Source organism: Marmota monax, unplaced genomic scaffold (assembly GCF_021218885.2).
Source record: "Marmota monax isolate L192 unplaced genomic scaffold, Marmota_monax_Labrador192_F-V1.1 WCK01_AAM20220418_F8-fsc00277, whole genome shotgun sequence".
In the NCBI taxonomy this organism is placed as follows: Eukaryota; Metazoa; Chordata; class Mammalia; order Rodentia; family Sciuridae; genus Marmota; species Marmota monax.
Genome location: NW_026694513.1, coordinates 961,461 through 979,578, shown reverse-complemented (window position 1 = coordinate 979,578; position 18,118 = coordinate 961,461). Strand labels below are relative to the sequence as shown.

The 18,118-nt window shown below is 42.9% G+C and overlaps 1 protein-coding gene across 2 annotated transcripts in view; it reads right to left on the bottom strand.

Moving 5' to 3' along the window:
* Slc1a1 (solute carrier family 1 member 1) overlaps positions 1-16,721 on the bottom strand; it is a 79,316-nt gene extending 62,595 nt beyond the window's left edge. Inside the window, exon 1 of one of the 2 annotated variants that reach the window (XM_046420172.2) lies at positions 16,183-16,721. In XM_046420172.2, coding sequence (XP_046276128.1) covers positions 16,183-16,273 — 91 coding nt within the window. In that variant the 5' untranslated portion in view covers positions 16,274-16,721. The remainder of the gene's footprint in view (positions 1-16,182) is intronic. The other variant, XM_046420171.2, reaches the window with a different exon arrangement.
* Between the last annotated feature and the right edge of the window lie 1,397 nt (positions 16,722-18,118).

Here is an 18,118-nt window from a genome sequence, read left to right as displayed (position 1 = left end):
TGGCAGCCACAGTCATCACCAGAATCATGAAAAGATTTCTATGCTACCATTCACAGACTTTATCTTTTCAACAGTTCTTTTTGATAATAGTGTCTTGAAAAACCTTTCAGTGTGGAACTCAATGTCGTATGTTTCTGTGCAGCTTATTCTCCATGTGTCCTCCAGACTTGCCCTCTGTCCTTCTTTGCCCTACGCTGTGTGTTGGCAGGCTGAGCTAGGATTCCTTACCTTCTGGTTTGGGCTGGAGTTAGCCAAGGGGAGGCACTGGCGGTAGATCCTAAGAGTGGAAAGATTGAAGTTGTGGGATTTCTGTTCTCCCTCCCTCCCTGCCTTGCCAGGGTTCTGGCAATATCTGTGTTCCTTAGTGGTTACATAGGTCTTGTCATTTGTTCCCTCTGCCTCAGTCTTCACTGGATTGTGGTCGAGTGCCCCCTTCCCCTGTTCAGGCCCAATGAAGCTAACAGAGTACATAGTTATTAGTCCCTAGGTACCTCTCCATTCCTTGCTAGTTCCCTTAATCCCGCCTAACTCTATATAAAGTCCCCTGATTTAATTCTGTTCAGTAGAACCCTATTGAGTGAGCCTACCGCCTGTTTCCTGAAAGGTCTCTGATCCAGGCCTGCATGGCCTTCCCACCCTCAATATCAGCATATACAGCTGTTACAAATGTTTTACATTAAAATTTTTTTTTTTTTTTTGCTTTCATGCCCATCTTAAAACAGATCCATCTCTTTGGAAAACCCTTTGCCACTATTGCTGCCTAAAGAACACTTATCCATTCTTTAAAATCTACTTAAAATGCCACCTCCTCCAGAAAGCCTTTCCCAGGGTTTCTCCTCAGGACTGAGTCTCTCCTCTGGGCCCTGCTGAGCTTTAGCTGCATCTCTGTTGCCCCCTCTGACCAACTTCTTCTCTCTCTCCCCTCCCATCTCATTTTCAGGCCTAAGGCAGAAGCACCATCTGCTCATGTTCATGCCTGCACACCCCCGCCCCCCACCACTGTCCCAGCCCTGTGTTTGACACACTGTAGGTATCTGACACCTGCTGCATTGAACTGAACAATTGCAATTCAATGTATGTACCAGGAAGTCACTGCATTTTTCACCCTCTGCTCATGAAACTTGGTTAAGAAGGGCAGGAGAAAACAGCTGATGGAGGATGCTATTTGCAAGGCATGAAAACTGGGCTATAGGAATGTGGGTACAAATTTTCCCATCATCCCAGGACCATGAAACCCGGAAACGCATCATAAAAAATGTAACTCTTGACTCATGGACTAGGTCTCCATCAACAAAAGTTAAGGTTCTGTGCATATGAGAAGTGAAGGGCCAAGTTCCTACATCTGGGAACTTCTTTTGGAACCTCTGAAGCCTGAGGAGCCCTCTGGGTTCAAATGAAGGTGAGATTAAATGGGAAAAATGAAGACCATCAGTACTCTCTAGAGCAATCATCCCACGGGTTCAGATACCCAGCTGGTGAATAAACCTTTCAATCTTAGATGGACCAAACTCTTGCTCTCCCCGGGAAGTGCGTCCATCCCCTGCATGCATGGTTGGTTACTTCCTGAGATACATATCTATGTCCTGACTTGTAGGCTCTAAAATCCCATTTTCTACCTCTTTATTCTACTTTTCTCCTCGTAAAACAGTTTGTCTGATAATATCAAGGGTAATTCAAGCTATCAATGGATTTTATGCATTCCTATGAAATAACTTCATGTACCTTGTGGTCATATTCCACTCTATCCACTCCTCAGAAAATATGAGCCTGCAATCACCCACACCTGTATGGTTTGGAGAAGGTCATAACTTTTTCTCAAGTTTAATACCATATGTCCCTGATCACTACCTCTTTGCAATAGCTAGTTTCATAACTGCTATAAAAACACCTTCTCAGTTCATTACACAATGTTAGGAACACTTCTCTCCATATAAACAAAATCTGACCCTCTCCCTCCTAGGAGGTTTAGTCAAGAGCAACGTGATATCAGAATGAACTCTGGAAGAAAGAAGTGAGCCAGTCACCCCAGATTTTCTAGACCTGCCACAAGCCTGGAATCCCCAGTTTGATGAACCTTGAATCTTTGTCTAAGAAACTGAGACACTCCAACTTTTCTCCATCTGTTTCCGCTCACAAAGTGTGTGTCCCCTTGAACTCTCTTCTCCATGATGCTAACCATGCAGTCTCCCTGCCAACTGTATACCCCTTTGTCCTAACTTTGGGAAGCTGTAACCCTACTCCTTCTTCACTCCCAGAAGGATCATAAAAATATGTATTTATTTATTTATTTATTTTAGTACCAGGAATTGAACCCAGGGGCCATAAATACTGAGCAACATCCCCAGCCCTTTTCAATATTTTATTTAGAGATAGGGTCTCTCTGAGTTACTTAGGGTCTTGCTAAATTGCTGAGGCTGGCTTTGAACTCACAATCCTCCTGACTCAGCCTCCTGAGCTGCTGGGATTATAGACATGTGCTATCATGCCCAGTTTAGAAATATTTACTTTTATCTTCAAATGAGTTAAGACATATTTTAAGAATTTTGTGATATTTCTTAAATTAAAATGAGGCAGCTCCAGTGCTGAAAGGCTAGGTCAGAAGTTTATTTGTAATACCTTGAAGTTTCTCTTAATCCTCACTGGAAGAAGAAAGGCAAAGACAGATCAGCTTGTTAGGCTCTCATTTTGAAAGGAAAGAACACTCCTGTATGGAATATTAAACATGTCAACAGCCACCAAAAGAAGCCCAGAAGCCTTTTCATACAGGATGTGAGTAGGACTGGAGAAAATACGTGAAGATGACATCTTAGGCCAATGCCTCCAAGGAATAACATCCTACTCAGAATCCAAGTTTTATTATTTGCAACCCTCCTTTGTTTTTGTTTCTGAGAAACAATAATAAGCATTCATAAGGCCCTTGATGATTTTATAAAGTACCTCCACATGTGTCAGGTCGTATGATGACAACAAAGGATTAGATTTAAGTTCCAGAAATAAATGTGAATTCATCCAAGATGATCAAGAAATCAAATATGGTGGGGATCTCCTTCTCACAGTAACACTTGAGCATTTTATTTGCTCATGGACTCGTGTATGTGTGTGAGACTCTTGGGCCTCCTTTTTCAGGTCTGTCCTCCTGGGCCACAGATATTCCCTCAGGCAAGAGGGGAAGTGGAGAGGGTGTGGAGGAAGGGGGAAAGAGATTGGGCAATAGAATCTAAGCAAAAAGACACAGCTTCCTACCCACAATAATCAGCCAACCCCTTTCCTTAATGCACAGGACCTGAGTAGGATTCAGGGGATTCTACAGGAGCTTGGTGATGAGTACTGATTCAGACCACTTCAGGGGTCTATATCTAGGATACAATAAATGCAGTCTTCTGTAGACATCAACCTGAGGTTTAAGAAACAACTAAACCTTACTCAATCATTTCTACTTAAACTTCTAACAAATAAACTTCTAATTTAAAAAAAAATAAGCTAGTTGGAAATTACTGGACAATATCAATATTTTCAATGTAGGTGTCAAACCAGTCACAGAAGAGACTTGGACATGATTCTCAGTTCTGTGGTTTCTAAACTGGCCATGAAGTTTGAACTCCATTCCTCCAAGGATCTCAGAATGTCCACAATCTAGTTAGTGAAACCTCAGGAAACTCTCCTGGCATGAGAAAGGAACCAGGGAGAGGAAGCACAAATGGAGCAAGCCTGTTTCATCTCCTAGTTGACAATTAACTTCTAATAAAAAAGAAAAAATTCTATCTTTAGAATCTTTAATAACTAAGTCTAGTGTTTATCCAAGCAGTGCTTGAGATCTACTGGAACTGGTAGCACAGACAGGCAAACTAATTTCTTATCATAGAAATAATCTCCAGACAGGGAGAGAAATGAGAAGACTATGAATAAGTAGGTTAAAGGAAGAATACTTGGAGTGGGAGAAATTCACTAAAAGATGTAGGAGTTGTGAGTTGGGGTTATAGGTCGGGATTAGAGCTCTTGCCTAACATGTTGGGTTCTTTCTCCAGCACTGATGGAAAAAAAAAAGTGTAGGATTTGCTAAATATCACATTTTTAAAAGGTTCTACCATCCAAGGCTCATTCAGCACTAATCCATGGCCCAACTCCAGTTATTCCACTTTTGCAAATTAACTCAGAGAATTCTCTGGATATCAGATTTTCCTTAGGAAAGAGAGATGCTGAGCGCTTCAGGGCCATTCTGAAATCACACAAAAATGGCTTCAGAATTGTTAGCAGCAGCCAGCCTTACTCTTTTTCCTGGGGCCTCCAAACTAGAAATTAAATATGTTGGGACGACGTGGGTTTTGGACAGGAGTGCCCCAGGGTCTCTAAAGATCCATAGGACTTAGTGGGTAACTAGGGAAATCAGTGGATTTACATACACTGATATAATTTATATCTTTCATTTTTCAATGAAGAAGGTTTTGTGATCAGTCAAAATATTTTAGGGCTCATTTGGGACAGCATTCTGAGGCGAGAGAGAAGTGTGAAGACACAACAATACACGTTACTATGAGTTGAATACAGTTTGTCCCCTCTGAAACTCATGTTGGAATTTGATTGCCACTGTGGCAGTGTTGGGGGGCAGTTAGATTGTGACAACAGATTCATGCCTTTCTCCCCAATGTGAATTCTTGCTCCTGCAGGACTGGACTAGTTACTACAAGAACAGTTTGTTCTGAAGTAAGGCTGCTCCTTGCGTTGTCTCTCCTTCACCTGCACCTGCTTGCCCTTTGGCTTTTCCACCATGAGCTGAGGCACCATGCTCTTGGACTTTCCATTCTCCAGAACTGTGAACCCAAATAAACCTCTGTGCTTATAAATTACCCAGTCTCAAGTGAACCAAGACACAAGTATGAAAGAGTAGTTTCATGCAACACTCAAACAGAACCGGACAGGATAAAGGCTCTGTAATCCCATCAACACCTCTTATCTGGACTCCATCTTTCTGATAGGCCCAAAAATCCTATCACACCTGCTCAAAGCCATTCCAACTATGACCTCCTCCAGGAACTTTTCCCCAATTCCAACTCTCTTTTTAAGACCCAAGGCATGTTGTAGCTTTTAGGTAGCAGTTGCCACACTTGGAGGCTCATGTTAACGATATTTGTGCATGTATTATCACCAATAGACAAAACTTAGACTTTGCATCTCTTGCCAGTGACTCCATACTTGTTTAATTTCAACTGAGTGCCTAATTGATTGCTAAATGAATAGATTTTCCTAGCAACAGACAGTACTTTTAACCTTTTATGTCAATCCTGTTTGATTAGGTTGCTTAGAGCCTAGTTTTGAAGATTCTGAGGCCATGACAGAGCTTAGTAGTAAGAAGTGCTATAATCAATTAGTGATGCCTGCTACAGGGCAGGGTTGGGAGTGGTGATGTGAGTACTGAATATTTGTGAATATAAATTAAGGATTATAAGAATTTAAAGAAGAGAGATAAATTCTGATTAAACAATCAGAGAAATCTATACAATAAAAATGGAAATGAGATCTATCCTCAGTGATGCACAGGGTAACTAACATTGGATGAAACATCTGAGCAAAAGTATTCATGAAGGAAAAGTACAACCCACCACGGGAAAGCAACTATTAGACAAGTTCGACTAAAATATAAGCTCAAACAGAAGATTGACGTAGGAAACAGGACTGATCACTGTGGCAGGCTCTGAATAAAGATGACAAAAAAAGAGTCAAGAGAGAGAAAGGAGGGAGCAAGATAATAGTTTTTATTTAGCTAAATGAAGAATAAAGTCTTCAAGAATGCTTTTAACTACCAATTAGATTATCTAGGTTTGTTAGGGAGGAAGAAACCTTGCTTAGTGGTTAATAACCTAAGTTTTGGAATCAATCTTGGATGCAAACCTCACCTCTGTGTCCTCAGGCACATGACCTTAGTGTTATACGTTTCTGTGTCCTCATCTGCAAAATGGGAACCCCCTAACTCATTTAATGTATGGGGATCAAAGAGGAAATCAATATACAATTAACTCAAGTAAGTCCTCAATATATATTAGTATTAAGCTCACTTAGCCACAAGAAAAAGAACTTTTCAAAGGAGAAAATGTGCTTCCTGTGGTGTCTTATAATTTAGGGAATCTTATGTGAAATTTGTAAAGTGACTAAGTAGCTCAAAAAGCAATTAAGTATGTGAGTTTGCACACAAATTGGGTAAAACCAGTTTATTTTCCAGGAATGGGCAGAGGCTGGGAGATTAGGCTTTCTTTAGTTTAGGCATATCTGATGAGGGTATCTTTTTTTAAACTTATTGTTATTGACTTAATTCATTACTAAATTTTAAATAACCAGCTAACTCTTAAGCAATGGAACAGTGGTAGAAAAACAATTTAATTGCAAAATCTCACATGAGCTCTCTTGCCTAAAATTTTTCCCCCTGGTTGAGTGAGTGCTGTAGTTTAAACATCTAAGTGCTGAGCTCAAATATTTCTCTCAGAACAGTTACAAGAATAAACATGCAGTACAGACCATCTCTGGGGTCATTTCTGAGCTGAAGTTCCTATCCCAAAACCCACCACTTTGCTTCAACATGCAGTGTTAAGCAGAGACCACATGATGTTGGTGCTAAGACCCTTGCAAGATACTTGGAGATTTGCTGTGGCCACTGTCACATCTTTGGATACAGTAAGGGACTGTGAGACTAAGAAGGAGCCTGAGAACTAAGACTTCAGCTTGAGCAGATGGACTGGTGGAGGATCTTACTCCTCAGTGCTGGTCTGGGTCTGAGTGGTGAAGAATGAGGCATAGTGTCCCCCCACACCCAAGCTCTATCTCACCTGAAAAATATAGGGGTATTTGTTAGAACGAAAATGTCCTCCCTGTGATAAAGGAACAGGCAGTCAGCAGATAGTTTCTGAAGCAAGGTAACAACGTTTCTGGCAAGGAATGAGTCACTGAAAACACTTCCTTTCCATTAACAGAGGTGTTACTGTGGAGTGTATTAATTACAACAGAGCACTCTCTGTTGCAGTTTAAGGCTGTTCCCCCAGCAAGTATAATTAATTTGCTCCTTCTAAAAGTACCAGCTTAGCTGCTCTATAGCTCCAAAGTGAGTTGTGGGCTTCATAGTAACTGTCTCCAATGTTGTCTTCTACTGAATGTATGTTTAACACTCAAAATAGGAAAGGCCATTTAAAACATTTGCTACTTCAACAGATGATGCTGCAGGGGGGTTTATGTGGGCCATTCCATGTCATCTAAAATGAGTACATTTTCTTAAGTCGTGCTTGAGTCCCCACAGTCTAAGTGACCCGAGGTTTCCGGTGACATGGGAGAACTGCAGATTTCCTCAGGCAAATACAGCCTCCCTGGCAGCAGCCTGGCAAATTACTGACACTCCAGGAGTTATTTTTGGTCTCAACTCTGTTAAAGGTAATCACAATTTCTCACAAGTAATTAATGTGGAAAGCTCTCTCTGTATAAGCAAGAGCTCACACGTGCATTCATATGCTCTTAAAAGCTGAGTCCTAACCCTACTGGTTTACACATTGTCTGACTTAACTTAGGTTTCTTACTCATCTGAGCTACTTCCTGAATTAGCACACAAAAAATTTAACACATCATGTTTCTCTGTTGAAACTTTCTTTGTTTCTTGTGCCTGGTGCTCAAAATTTTTCTTTTTTCTTTCTTTCCTTTTTTTTTTTTTTTTCTTTTGCAGTGCCAGGGATGGAACACCCAGGTCTTCATGTGCTCTATCACTGAGATACACTCCAGCCCATGGTGCTCAAATTTTGACAAGTGGGTAACTTTTATTCTATAGTTCAATTGTACTGAATAAAACATTAAATCTTAGATTGAGTAACATTTAACAAGACATTTAATATATGTCAATTATTAGCAATTTACTTCAAAGTCCTCAATAGGTGGCATTTGGAATGTGCACCCTGATGTGCAGACTCTAATATGAAAAAAAATCATTTTAAGGTTCATTTTATAATTCATCTTATAATTTTATGTTTAGATAATTTATTTTGGGGTTTTTATTTGATAGATTTAATGTATATGCCTTGCATAGAACAACCTCAAATCAGAATCTTTTCAGTGATTCTTCTAATCTGGTAGGTTCTGATTTATTTTTTTTAAATATTTTTAGTAGTAGATAGACACAATACCTTTATTTTATTTGTTTGTTTATTTATTTTTTTAATGTGATGCTGAGGATCAAACTCAGCACCTCACATGTGCTAGGCAAGCACTCTACCACTGAGCCACAATCCCAGCTCTGGTTGTGATTTAGTTTTAAAAATGAAAGCAACAGGAATAGGCATTCAAAATTCAATTTTCTTTTCTTGATTCCTAAATAGGTAGAACTTGGGCCAATCCAGCTAGGGACCTTTCCTTTAAGCTTCTTAATTAAGCAGATATGTATGACAGATAGATAGATGATAGGTTGATAAATGACTGATAGATAGATAAATCAAAGAATAGTTAACTCAAGATCCAGGTGATTCCATCTTCATATAATACTTTTTAACCACCCCTTAACCCTATCTCCTTAGTGCCCTGCAGAAGTCTCTGGCTGCCAGTAGTGACCTGAGGAATGACTATATCATAGAGTTAAAGATTATCAATCTCAGAGATTTTCTAATCCAGGGTCTACAAGTATGCAACACACGTACCACTATACTACAAAGCTATGCCCTTGACAGACATCAGTAATCCATCTCAGAACTTTGGTTTCCATTTCTTTCTCAATAAATATCATAACAAATAGTCTACTTCCTATAAGCAGGAGTCAGCACATGAATGGAATCCCTTTTGCTTTTCCAGTTAATCCAAACCCCTTTCTTCCCTTTCTTTCTGATAAGAAACAATGATCCAAAAAGTATAAGTGTAGGATATACTTTTTCACATAGCTTTTTAAGAGCCAGTTGCACAATTTTAAGGTCTCATTTTGTTTCCAAGTGACTTCTGGGTGTAACAGGAGTTCCCTCAAGGGGTTTATAATCTAGTTTAAGGAAGAAAAGATGAGCATGCTTGATATAAATGTAGACTAAGGGAAGTGTTAATCTGTGCTACTGATATAGATCAGATGGGGCTGAACTAGACAGAGAAGACTTCATGGAGAAAATGAAGTTTTATGTAAGTTTTGTGCTCACTGATTTATTCTTACTAACTCTCTGGGTCTTAAATGGTTCAACAATTCAACAAATGTTGAATGTCACCTATTAGGCACAGAGACAGTTGCTCTAGGCACAGAGAGGAGCGGCACAGGATTCCTTCCCTCCAGGGCTCATGGATTGATAGGGAGGCAGAGAAACCAGAATATAGGGTCATAAATACCAGGCAGATACTAGTTAGAAACTGCTGAGAGCCACAGCTGAGTCGGAATGGCCTGTGGCATTTTGCCAATAGTATTGGTTGAAAGGCAAGCCATTAAGATGATGCTGGATTGATTCGGTTGTATATCAGACCTTACTGTCCACCCCGGCTGTGCGTACTTAGACATGCAAGGCTTAATCTTTGAGACAAGCATATGCTACTGGCAGGAACGGACAGGGGGGCCCAATGCTCCGTGGGCCCACAACCACAAACATATGGGGCACTGGAGGAACCCAGAAACACCATGGAGGAACCCAGCAACACCATCAGGGTAGTGTCCAGGACACATTATCCATTAGATCTCTCATCAGACGAACCAGAGGGAGCGCAGGGTTGGACATCTGCGCCTCCGCCAGAGCAGTACTAACTCCAGAGATGGGAGTTCAAATCATTCCCACAGGAGTAAAAGGACCTCTTCCCCAAGGAACAGTAGGCTTATTGTTAGGACGCAGTTCTTCTACTCTAAAAGGGCTTATGATAAGTCCTGGGGTAATTGATCCTGATTATGAAGGTGAAATAAAAATTATAGCTAGTTCTCCAAGAGGTATATAAGTAATTTCACCAGGAGATAGAATAGCACAGTTATTAATAATACCCTGCCTGCATGATAAATTTTCCAGCTGTACTATAGAAAGAGGTTCCAGGGGATTAGGCTCCACAGGTGTAGATTGGGCTATGCTGTCTTTAAATTTAGATTCTTGCCCAATGCTATATATCGGGCGGACAGTAAAGGTCTAATATACAACCGAATCAATCCAGCATCATCTTAATGGCTTGCCTCTCAACCAATACTATTGGCAAAATGCCAGGGGCCATTCCAACTCAGCTGTGGCTCTCAACAAGAAACATCAGTGGGAAAGCATAATGGTTAGGAGCAGTCTCTAGAGCCAGACTGCCAGGATTTGAATCCCAGCTCTGCCTTTGATCAGTGACCTTGGGCTAGTTTCTTCACTCTCTTGGCTTCAATTTCCTGAAAATATGCTTGCTAGAAAGATCAAATGGGTCAGAACAGTGCTTGGCATATGGTAAGCCACCCTAAATCTTTGATCTCACATGTGAAACTGGAAGGGAGAGCATTTTGCACCACCTTGGGGCGGGGGCTAACCATATGAGGGAGGGTCTAATCTGGGTCTTGAAGGATGAGGTGAGCAGGCTAGATGCAGACAGTGGGGGGTTGTGGATGTCATGCTAAAAAAAGACATCCTCTCCACCCTGAGGGCAGTGGACAGTTCTGCACTGTTTTAAGCCCGGGAGCACTATGATCCAGTCTACTTCTTAGAGATAGGTCACTTTAACAGCAGTTTCAACGATTAACTATTGTAGGGGTTGGACTGGTGGTCTCCAAACAAACAGGCCCATGCCCTAGTCTCTGGAACCTGTGAATAGTAGCCTGAGTGGCAGAAGAGTGAATATTATCTTATATGGCAAGATGTGATTTAGTTAAGGATCTTCAAAGGAGAATTTTCCAAGCAAGCTCAAAACGCCATCACTGAAGACAGAGCTAGTGGGAGACCACACACACACAAACACAGAAGAAAGTGGTGTGAAAAGGAGGTATGGCCACCAGCTCAGGAATGCTGGGACTGCCACCAGAAGATGGAAGAGTCCAAAAGCAGATACCCCCCCCCCCCCAGAACTCTCAGAGAGAGTGTGGCCTTGCCAGATTCCAGACTTCTGGCCTCCAGAACTTGGTGAGAATAAATTTCTGTTGTTTTCAGCCACCCTGTTTACAGTTCTTACAGTAGTCACAGGAAATGAATACAACCTTAACTCTTCACCTTCCATCTTGGGAGTGTGGAAGCCCATCTCTGCCCAGGGTAAGCCCTCACCAGACCACTCCACCCACAGATAAGTGTCTTCTGTTCTCTTGGGCCTCATCATCCATCATTCATCCTTCTCTGTCTGTATCTTTATCTTTTTTTTTAAATGTTTTTATTAGTCGTTGATGGTCATTAATTAATTTATTTATATGTGGTGCTGAGAATTGAACCCAGTGCCCCACACATGCTAAGCAAAGGCTCTATCACTGAGTCACAACCCTAGCCCCTGTATCTTTACTTGTAATGATTGTTTCTCTTCAGATTAAATCAGGATTAAGTCTCCTAAAAGTGAAACAAAAAAAAATAACATCTCTGGATCTTACACTAACTACCATTTTCTCCCAATTCTATCACACCTAAGTAGCTCCAAAGAAAGGTCACTTGTCCTTTTTCACTCCCATGCTGTTAAGCACCCTCCTCTTTCTCACCAAGCCTCTTGCCCAATATTCCCTCCAGTTTTTAACTCCTTTGTTTTCCCCTCTCTGGGTCCCCTTCTCTACTCATACTTCTAATGCTTAGTGGCCAGGGCACTGTCTTTGGTCTTCTCCCCAGATAGGTTCTTGCCAAAGTTTTAACTTCTTTCTGTACCTGAAATGCTCTCTCTGACATTCCACTCCAAATCTGCCTCCTAAGCAGGAGATTCATTCATCCAACTGCTTGTTGCCTACTTTTACCAAATGTCCCCTGGGCTCCTCCACCTCTCAATGTTCACATTGCAACAATGTGTCATACTCTTTTCCAAGAGGGCACCCCTTCTGGGACTCCCTTTCCTGCTGGAGACCACTGCCTCTCTTTCAGAGCAAATCCTCCAAGCCTGCACAGGTTAACCTACTGAACACCTGCCTTTTCCCTTCCACTTCCACTTGCACAGCAGGCTGCTCAACTGAGGCACCCTTTCGTCTTGCCTGGACTTTGTGCCTGACCTACCTTATTGGTCTGTCCCCTTCTCACCTCCACCTCATCTCCTTCCACTCTATGCTCACCTCACTCCTTTCCTTGCTGTTTAATGACAGAGTTGTGGTATTTCCCAGATATCTGTGAAAACTTGCTCCTTCACCTCTTTTCAGCCTTGATTCAACCATCACCCTCAGTATGGCCTTCCCTGTCATCTTATTAAAATTGTAGCCCCTACCTTCCCTAACCACTTACCTGGCTTTATGTTGCTCTAGAGCACTATCAACATCTCACATACTCTATGTTGTATTTTGCCAACTTACTGTTTACCCTCTACCTCTCTCTACTGGAACATAAGTGCTACAAGGGCAGGGAATTTTGACAGTTGCTGTGTGACCTGGCTTTAAAAACAGACCCTGCACACAGTGGGTACCCATTACATATTTGTTGAGCAAATGATGTAAGTGTTGGTTCCTCAACCCTGCTGAGCCAAGGCTCTGTGATGTGAGGGTCTGGTCCTGGAACCAGCATGAGTTACGGCTGGCCCTGTCCTCAGGGGACTTTACAGACAGACATAAAATCAGACAAAAGAAAGCAGACACCAAGTCTCAAATGAACACTGCCAGGTATATGTCACAAAAACTCCAGAGGAGGAGATGTGAGGCAAGGGTATTACTAAGAACTTGAGGGAATTGTTTTTTATTTTAGACCATGGAAAATTGCAATCTATCAATGATTGCTTCCTCAGGGCTCCAAAGGAAATGATTTACAACAGTAGACCTTCTTGTGCCATTGTGTAAACAATACCTATTGCTTCCTCCCAAGATTCCTAAGCTGGAAATCACAGATTTTTTCAAATGAGTGAAATGACACTTAACCAGTCTGGAAAGGAAGATGAGGCTTTATACTACGAGGTGGTTAAAGGGCAACACAATAGCCTACCAACACCTCATGTGATATCATTGCTTTGGGGTAACTGGGATCAGAGTGCTCACAGAATTCTCTCACTCGGTAATTCTGCTTGGACAGCATTCCCACTTACAACACAAAACCTCTTCCTTCTTAATTTCTGCTTGTTAAAGGAATTGAGGATCAGGCTGTATGGCACAAAGCAAAATGATAATTCTTTCCAGTTCCCTTAAAAAAGGAATAATGTTACAGAGTTATTGGTTTAGAGCTCCAAATTATAGGCTGAACACTAAGAGGAAAGAAGACAGTGACATAGCTTGGGAGACTTTATTTCATAAGAAAATATTAATTTTCTCATCATCAAATCATTCAGATTTACCTTGAAATAACATTTATTGAGTGCCTATCATATACCAGCCACAAAACTGAGTATTTTTACATTATCTTAACCCTAATAACATATCCCCATTTTCCAGATAAGGCAACTGAGGGTCCCAGAAAGTAGCAATTTGTCTAGATGGTAGAGCTTGACAGTACCAGAATTCAAGCCCAGGACTCCTATCTCCAAGTTCTGTGCTGATTCTCTTTTACTAGAGAAGCAGGGAAAAGCCTATAAGAATTATAATCGAAGCAATGGAAATGATCCTCATGGCATTTTAGGAAAGGCTTTTCATTGAAAATCCAAGATATTATTTTCAGGATCCTGTAGGATTTCACAGAAATTAATAAAGGTGGTTACCTTACTATTTAATTCCTTCACTTTGTGAATAAGAATTTGAGAAATGTTTAGTTCATAGCATCTTCTTGTCCATGAAAAGAGTTAATTTCTCATTTAATAAAATGATCTTTAATTGCATTTCCTCTTATATGTTGTATCTTGGAAAACTAGAGACCTTAAACAGGCTCATAAAGAGTCTTTGCCCTTTATTTCAATAACTGAAATATTTTATAAAGTCAGGGCCGCTGATCTGTGTATAGCAAGAACCAAACATTTCAATGACTGTAATAAGATGATATTTCAACAGAGTAGTTAATAAATTTGAGAGTTTTTTCTTCTTTAAGAAGAAAAGTCCAGAAAAGGTGGTTGCAGAAGAATTCTGTGATTCTTCTGAATCAATTAAGGCAGTTATAAACTCTTAGTATCATAACCTAGCAAAGGGCTAATGGATACTCAGTGCCACTGTTATCAAGTGGCTAGAATTTCACTGCTTGTTAAGCAAGTGAGCTGGTATTAATCACACAAAAAGAGGCATGATTTTTCACTCAGGCCCAGTGCATTCCAAAAAGAAGGAAAAGAGGAGGAACCCAGGAAGTGCCAGGATAGGCACACTGGGGATGGTTTAGACTTGAGACTTCTCAGATCAGAAGCAGAAACTTGTGGAGGGACTTTCCTGGGTTGCAGTCTAGAGGAGCAAATGTCCAACCATACTTTAGCCAGGCACTTACAATTTTTAAATGGTGAATTGTCTTTATGGAGAAAGGTCCACCTGATACCAAAAGACACCTGCAAATGGACACGAAATCACTCTTGACACTGAAGATATATTTATGCAACTGGGTCCAAAGGTCAGGGAGCAACTACTCAAAATCTTTCAAACTGGCCTCTAGTGAGTGGCTGTGGTGACCACTTGGTTAACAAATGAGTATCTGGAGAGCTCAGGGCTGAAAAGGCAGCATTACACTGCACTTGCACAGGGACTGGGAGGGAGACACTGACTAGGGTTATCCCTAAAGTCTTTATAAAGGCATTTAATAATTCCAATTATTTACTAGGAAAATAAACATGGCCATCTCTTCTATTTGGCCAAAGGGAAATCAAATTGGTCTTTGTAGAATTGCTATTTACATGTGGTAGGGCAGGACAAACCTGTCTCTAAAAATGCCCAAAGTCACTTGGCAATTTCTAGAGGTAAGAAGCCAACACTTGTCTTCTTTCCTCCCACAGATGTTCTCTGCTAAGGCAATTCCAGGATATTATTTATTTACCAGAAACACGACTTTCCTTTGCACAAGGTTCAGGAGGAGCCTGTCTGACCCCAAGTATCCCATTAACATCCAGAGGTTTTTCTCTGTTGTTGCTGTCTCGTTTTTGATGGGGAGGATTTTGGAAGGGGGCAGGCAGCACCAAACACTCAGATTTAGAAGCAGCAGACCGAGAGGAAGGTGCCTGAGGTTAGAAGGGAGACAGGCTGCCCCACCCCCCACCTGCCTTTCTATTAAAGGCAGCAGGTTTCCGAGCAGAGGGTGGAGCCTGTCAAGGAATCCACTTTCTCCAGAGGGTGCACCAGCCCTCACTTTGCTGGATTTCTCCATCTGTGCAAGCTCAAAGAAGGGTATCCCTGGGCCCAACTGAGAAAAGAGACGACCTTGGCAGAAATTAAGGATCTAAAATACGAATAACCCGTACCTCCGAGCTCCGACAACAACCTAGTCCAGTGATCTGTCTGGAGTGAATCACTTAAATACACCCTAGTTTAAATGTTTAAAAACAAGTAAAACTGGCTTAACATTATTTTTATTAGAAAACGTGGAGAGCAAGGTAGCACAGGAAGACTGGGCTATGCGAGTTCTGTCTTTTCCCCTGTGATCTCCCGTGGGCCACAACTGCACGCCCCTGAATTCTGGCATGCATCTGGCAGTTTTACAGAGCCCCGGTGCAGAAAGCAGGCGCTCACTCCCTTGGAAGGTACCTTTCCGCGCACCGCCCTGGGTGAGGGGCGGCAACACTCCAAATCTCCCCTGGAGGCTAGGCCAGCCCGCAGGCTAAGGTGTCTCTTCTAGTCCTACAAAGAACTGTAATCCGTTTCGGTAACTGGTGGGATAACGCTGTTCAGGGAGGAAAAAAACGGGGGGTGGGGCAGATAGGATGGAAAAAAAATATTAAGCCACGCTTGCTTTCAAAGGGGCAGAAAACAGAGCTACTTGCTTTCCTTTGCACCTTTAAATCCCCTTTGATCATTTTGGGTAAAGCAACCCAAAACGGAGTCCCCCGAGTAGCTTTATTCTTCGCATGCATAAATTGCGCTCTTGGGGGAAAACGGCGGTCTGGGGTCCAAGGCCAAGGTCCAAGGGGAGCGGGTGGCCCCGGCAAAGACTGCGCCCGCGCCATGCCCACCCTTGCACTCGCACACCCCGCACGCGGCCTGGGCTCTGGGCACGCGTGAGGGTGCGCGCATCGCCCACCCGCCGCGCTGCTCACCTAGCACCACCGCGGCCACTGTGGAGAGCAGCAACCAGTTATTCTTCAGGAAGCGCTTGTAGTCGTATCCCTTCCTCGCCGTCTTCCCCATGGCTGGCGTCCAGGTTCGGAGCCGCAGCTGCGACGGCCGCTATTGTGCGCGGGGCTCGGCCGTGGGCGCGTGGGCCGGGGCTCCCGGGATCGCCGGCAGCTCAGTGGCGCGGCGGAGGCGGGATGCGGGTGCTCCTGGGAGAGGAAGCGCACAGACTGCTGCCGCTGCCGCTGTCACCGTCACCGCTGCCACCTGGGATCGCGCAGCCTGCTCGCCACCCAGCTAGAGCGGTGGTTTTGCGTGGCGGGCGCGCCCGGCTCCTCCCGCTGCCGCTGCTCTCCGCAGCGACCCGGCCAACCAGTGAAGAAGGAGGGAGGAGCGGCGGGCCCAGGGAGGCGGGTGGGTGCGTGCGTGGGGCGCCTGGGGTCCCGCAGAGCAGGCGTGGGAAGGCGCCCAGCGCACCGGCTGGAACTGGGGGTGCTTCTCCAGGAACCTGGTCTGCCCCATGGCCTTCAGCTAGAGTGGCTATCGCTCGTCCCCCCCCCCTCGTGTTAGGTCTTGGAATTTAGGGTTCCTTCGGCCCCTTATCCAGAGGGGGCGGAGTCACTGCCCCGCCCTCCCTCCCTCCCTGTCTCTCTCCCCCCCCCCCCCCGCCACCACCAGCCCTCCCACTGGTGGCACTGGGAGAACGCGCTGCCCTTGAGAGTTTGGAGAGGCTTTGAGTTGGGGGACACTGGTTCTGCCTTGAGTCCCTCTTGCTTTCCATGCAGGATGTGATTTGGCAGACGCCTCGAAAACCTGAAGCCTCTGGGTGAGCAAAGGAAAGAGCGAGCGAGCACTGGCAGTAGAACAAGGCTTCCGGAACTTTCACACAGGGCCGCTAATCCCCCGCAGAGATTATTACTTTGAATTTTGAGACTTAAGAGGCGAGGCTTCAACAGTATTTGCTTGTGGACACAGGCTTGGAAGTGTTCCCTGCACCTGCAGATGATGATCCCTGTCACAACTCTACTTTCTGCTCCTGGTGACTTGCTCCTCAGCAGCGCTTGGTAATTAGGGCTGAGAACCCATCCAACTGTTCTAGGAAGGTGGACAGGCCCATCTCTTAAGGCCAAACACGTTAGAAAGGCAAACCCGAGAGCTGGAGAAATTAGGTTAGTGATGCCAAATATACTTTGTGCTGCTAAGTGAAATTTCTAAATCTTTCTTTCTTCTACCCATTTTTTTTAAACTCTCACTTAAATTCTTTTCATCTCTTTTAGCACATTACCACCTCCTCAGTTTTCAACTGCCTTCTCATAAACTTTATTGAAATTAAGTTGAGCCCTATAACTTTTTGCCAATGTGGAGTCTACTCTCTAGTTGGGGGTTGGGAAGAGATCTTTCACTACATTATCTGATGACTATAACCCAACAATTCAAGCTTCATTCCCTTGTCTTAGATTGATAAAAGCAGGATTAAAAAGAAGATAAGCTTTATCAGCCATGTATACTTTAGTATGAATGAGTTTGATAAGCTCCCTTCTAGAAAGTAAACTTTGACTGTCGGAAGGATAGTGTTTTATCAGGATCATTGGGTGGCCGAGGGGGATCTGAAGACTGTCAGAAAAGGAGAACTATCAAAAAAAGGGGACAAAGATTCATTCCACTGTGGGGGAAAAAAAAAACTGGAAAAACTCCAACATCCAACATGAGAGAAATGATAAATATATTCTGGAACTGCCATGCAGCAGATTATGAAGTCTATTTAAAGGAAATTTATGAAGTTTTTAATATCATGAGATAGGAGAGAAAAGAAAGATTTAAAATTGTGTATATAATTTTATCACGTATGTAAAATAAACTTAAAACCATGTGCTTAGGAAAAGATTAAGAAAATACACCCAAATTTAAACAATGGTCATC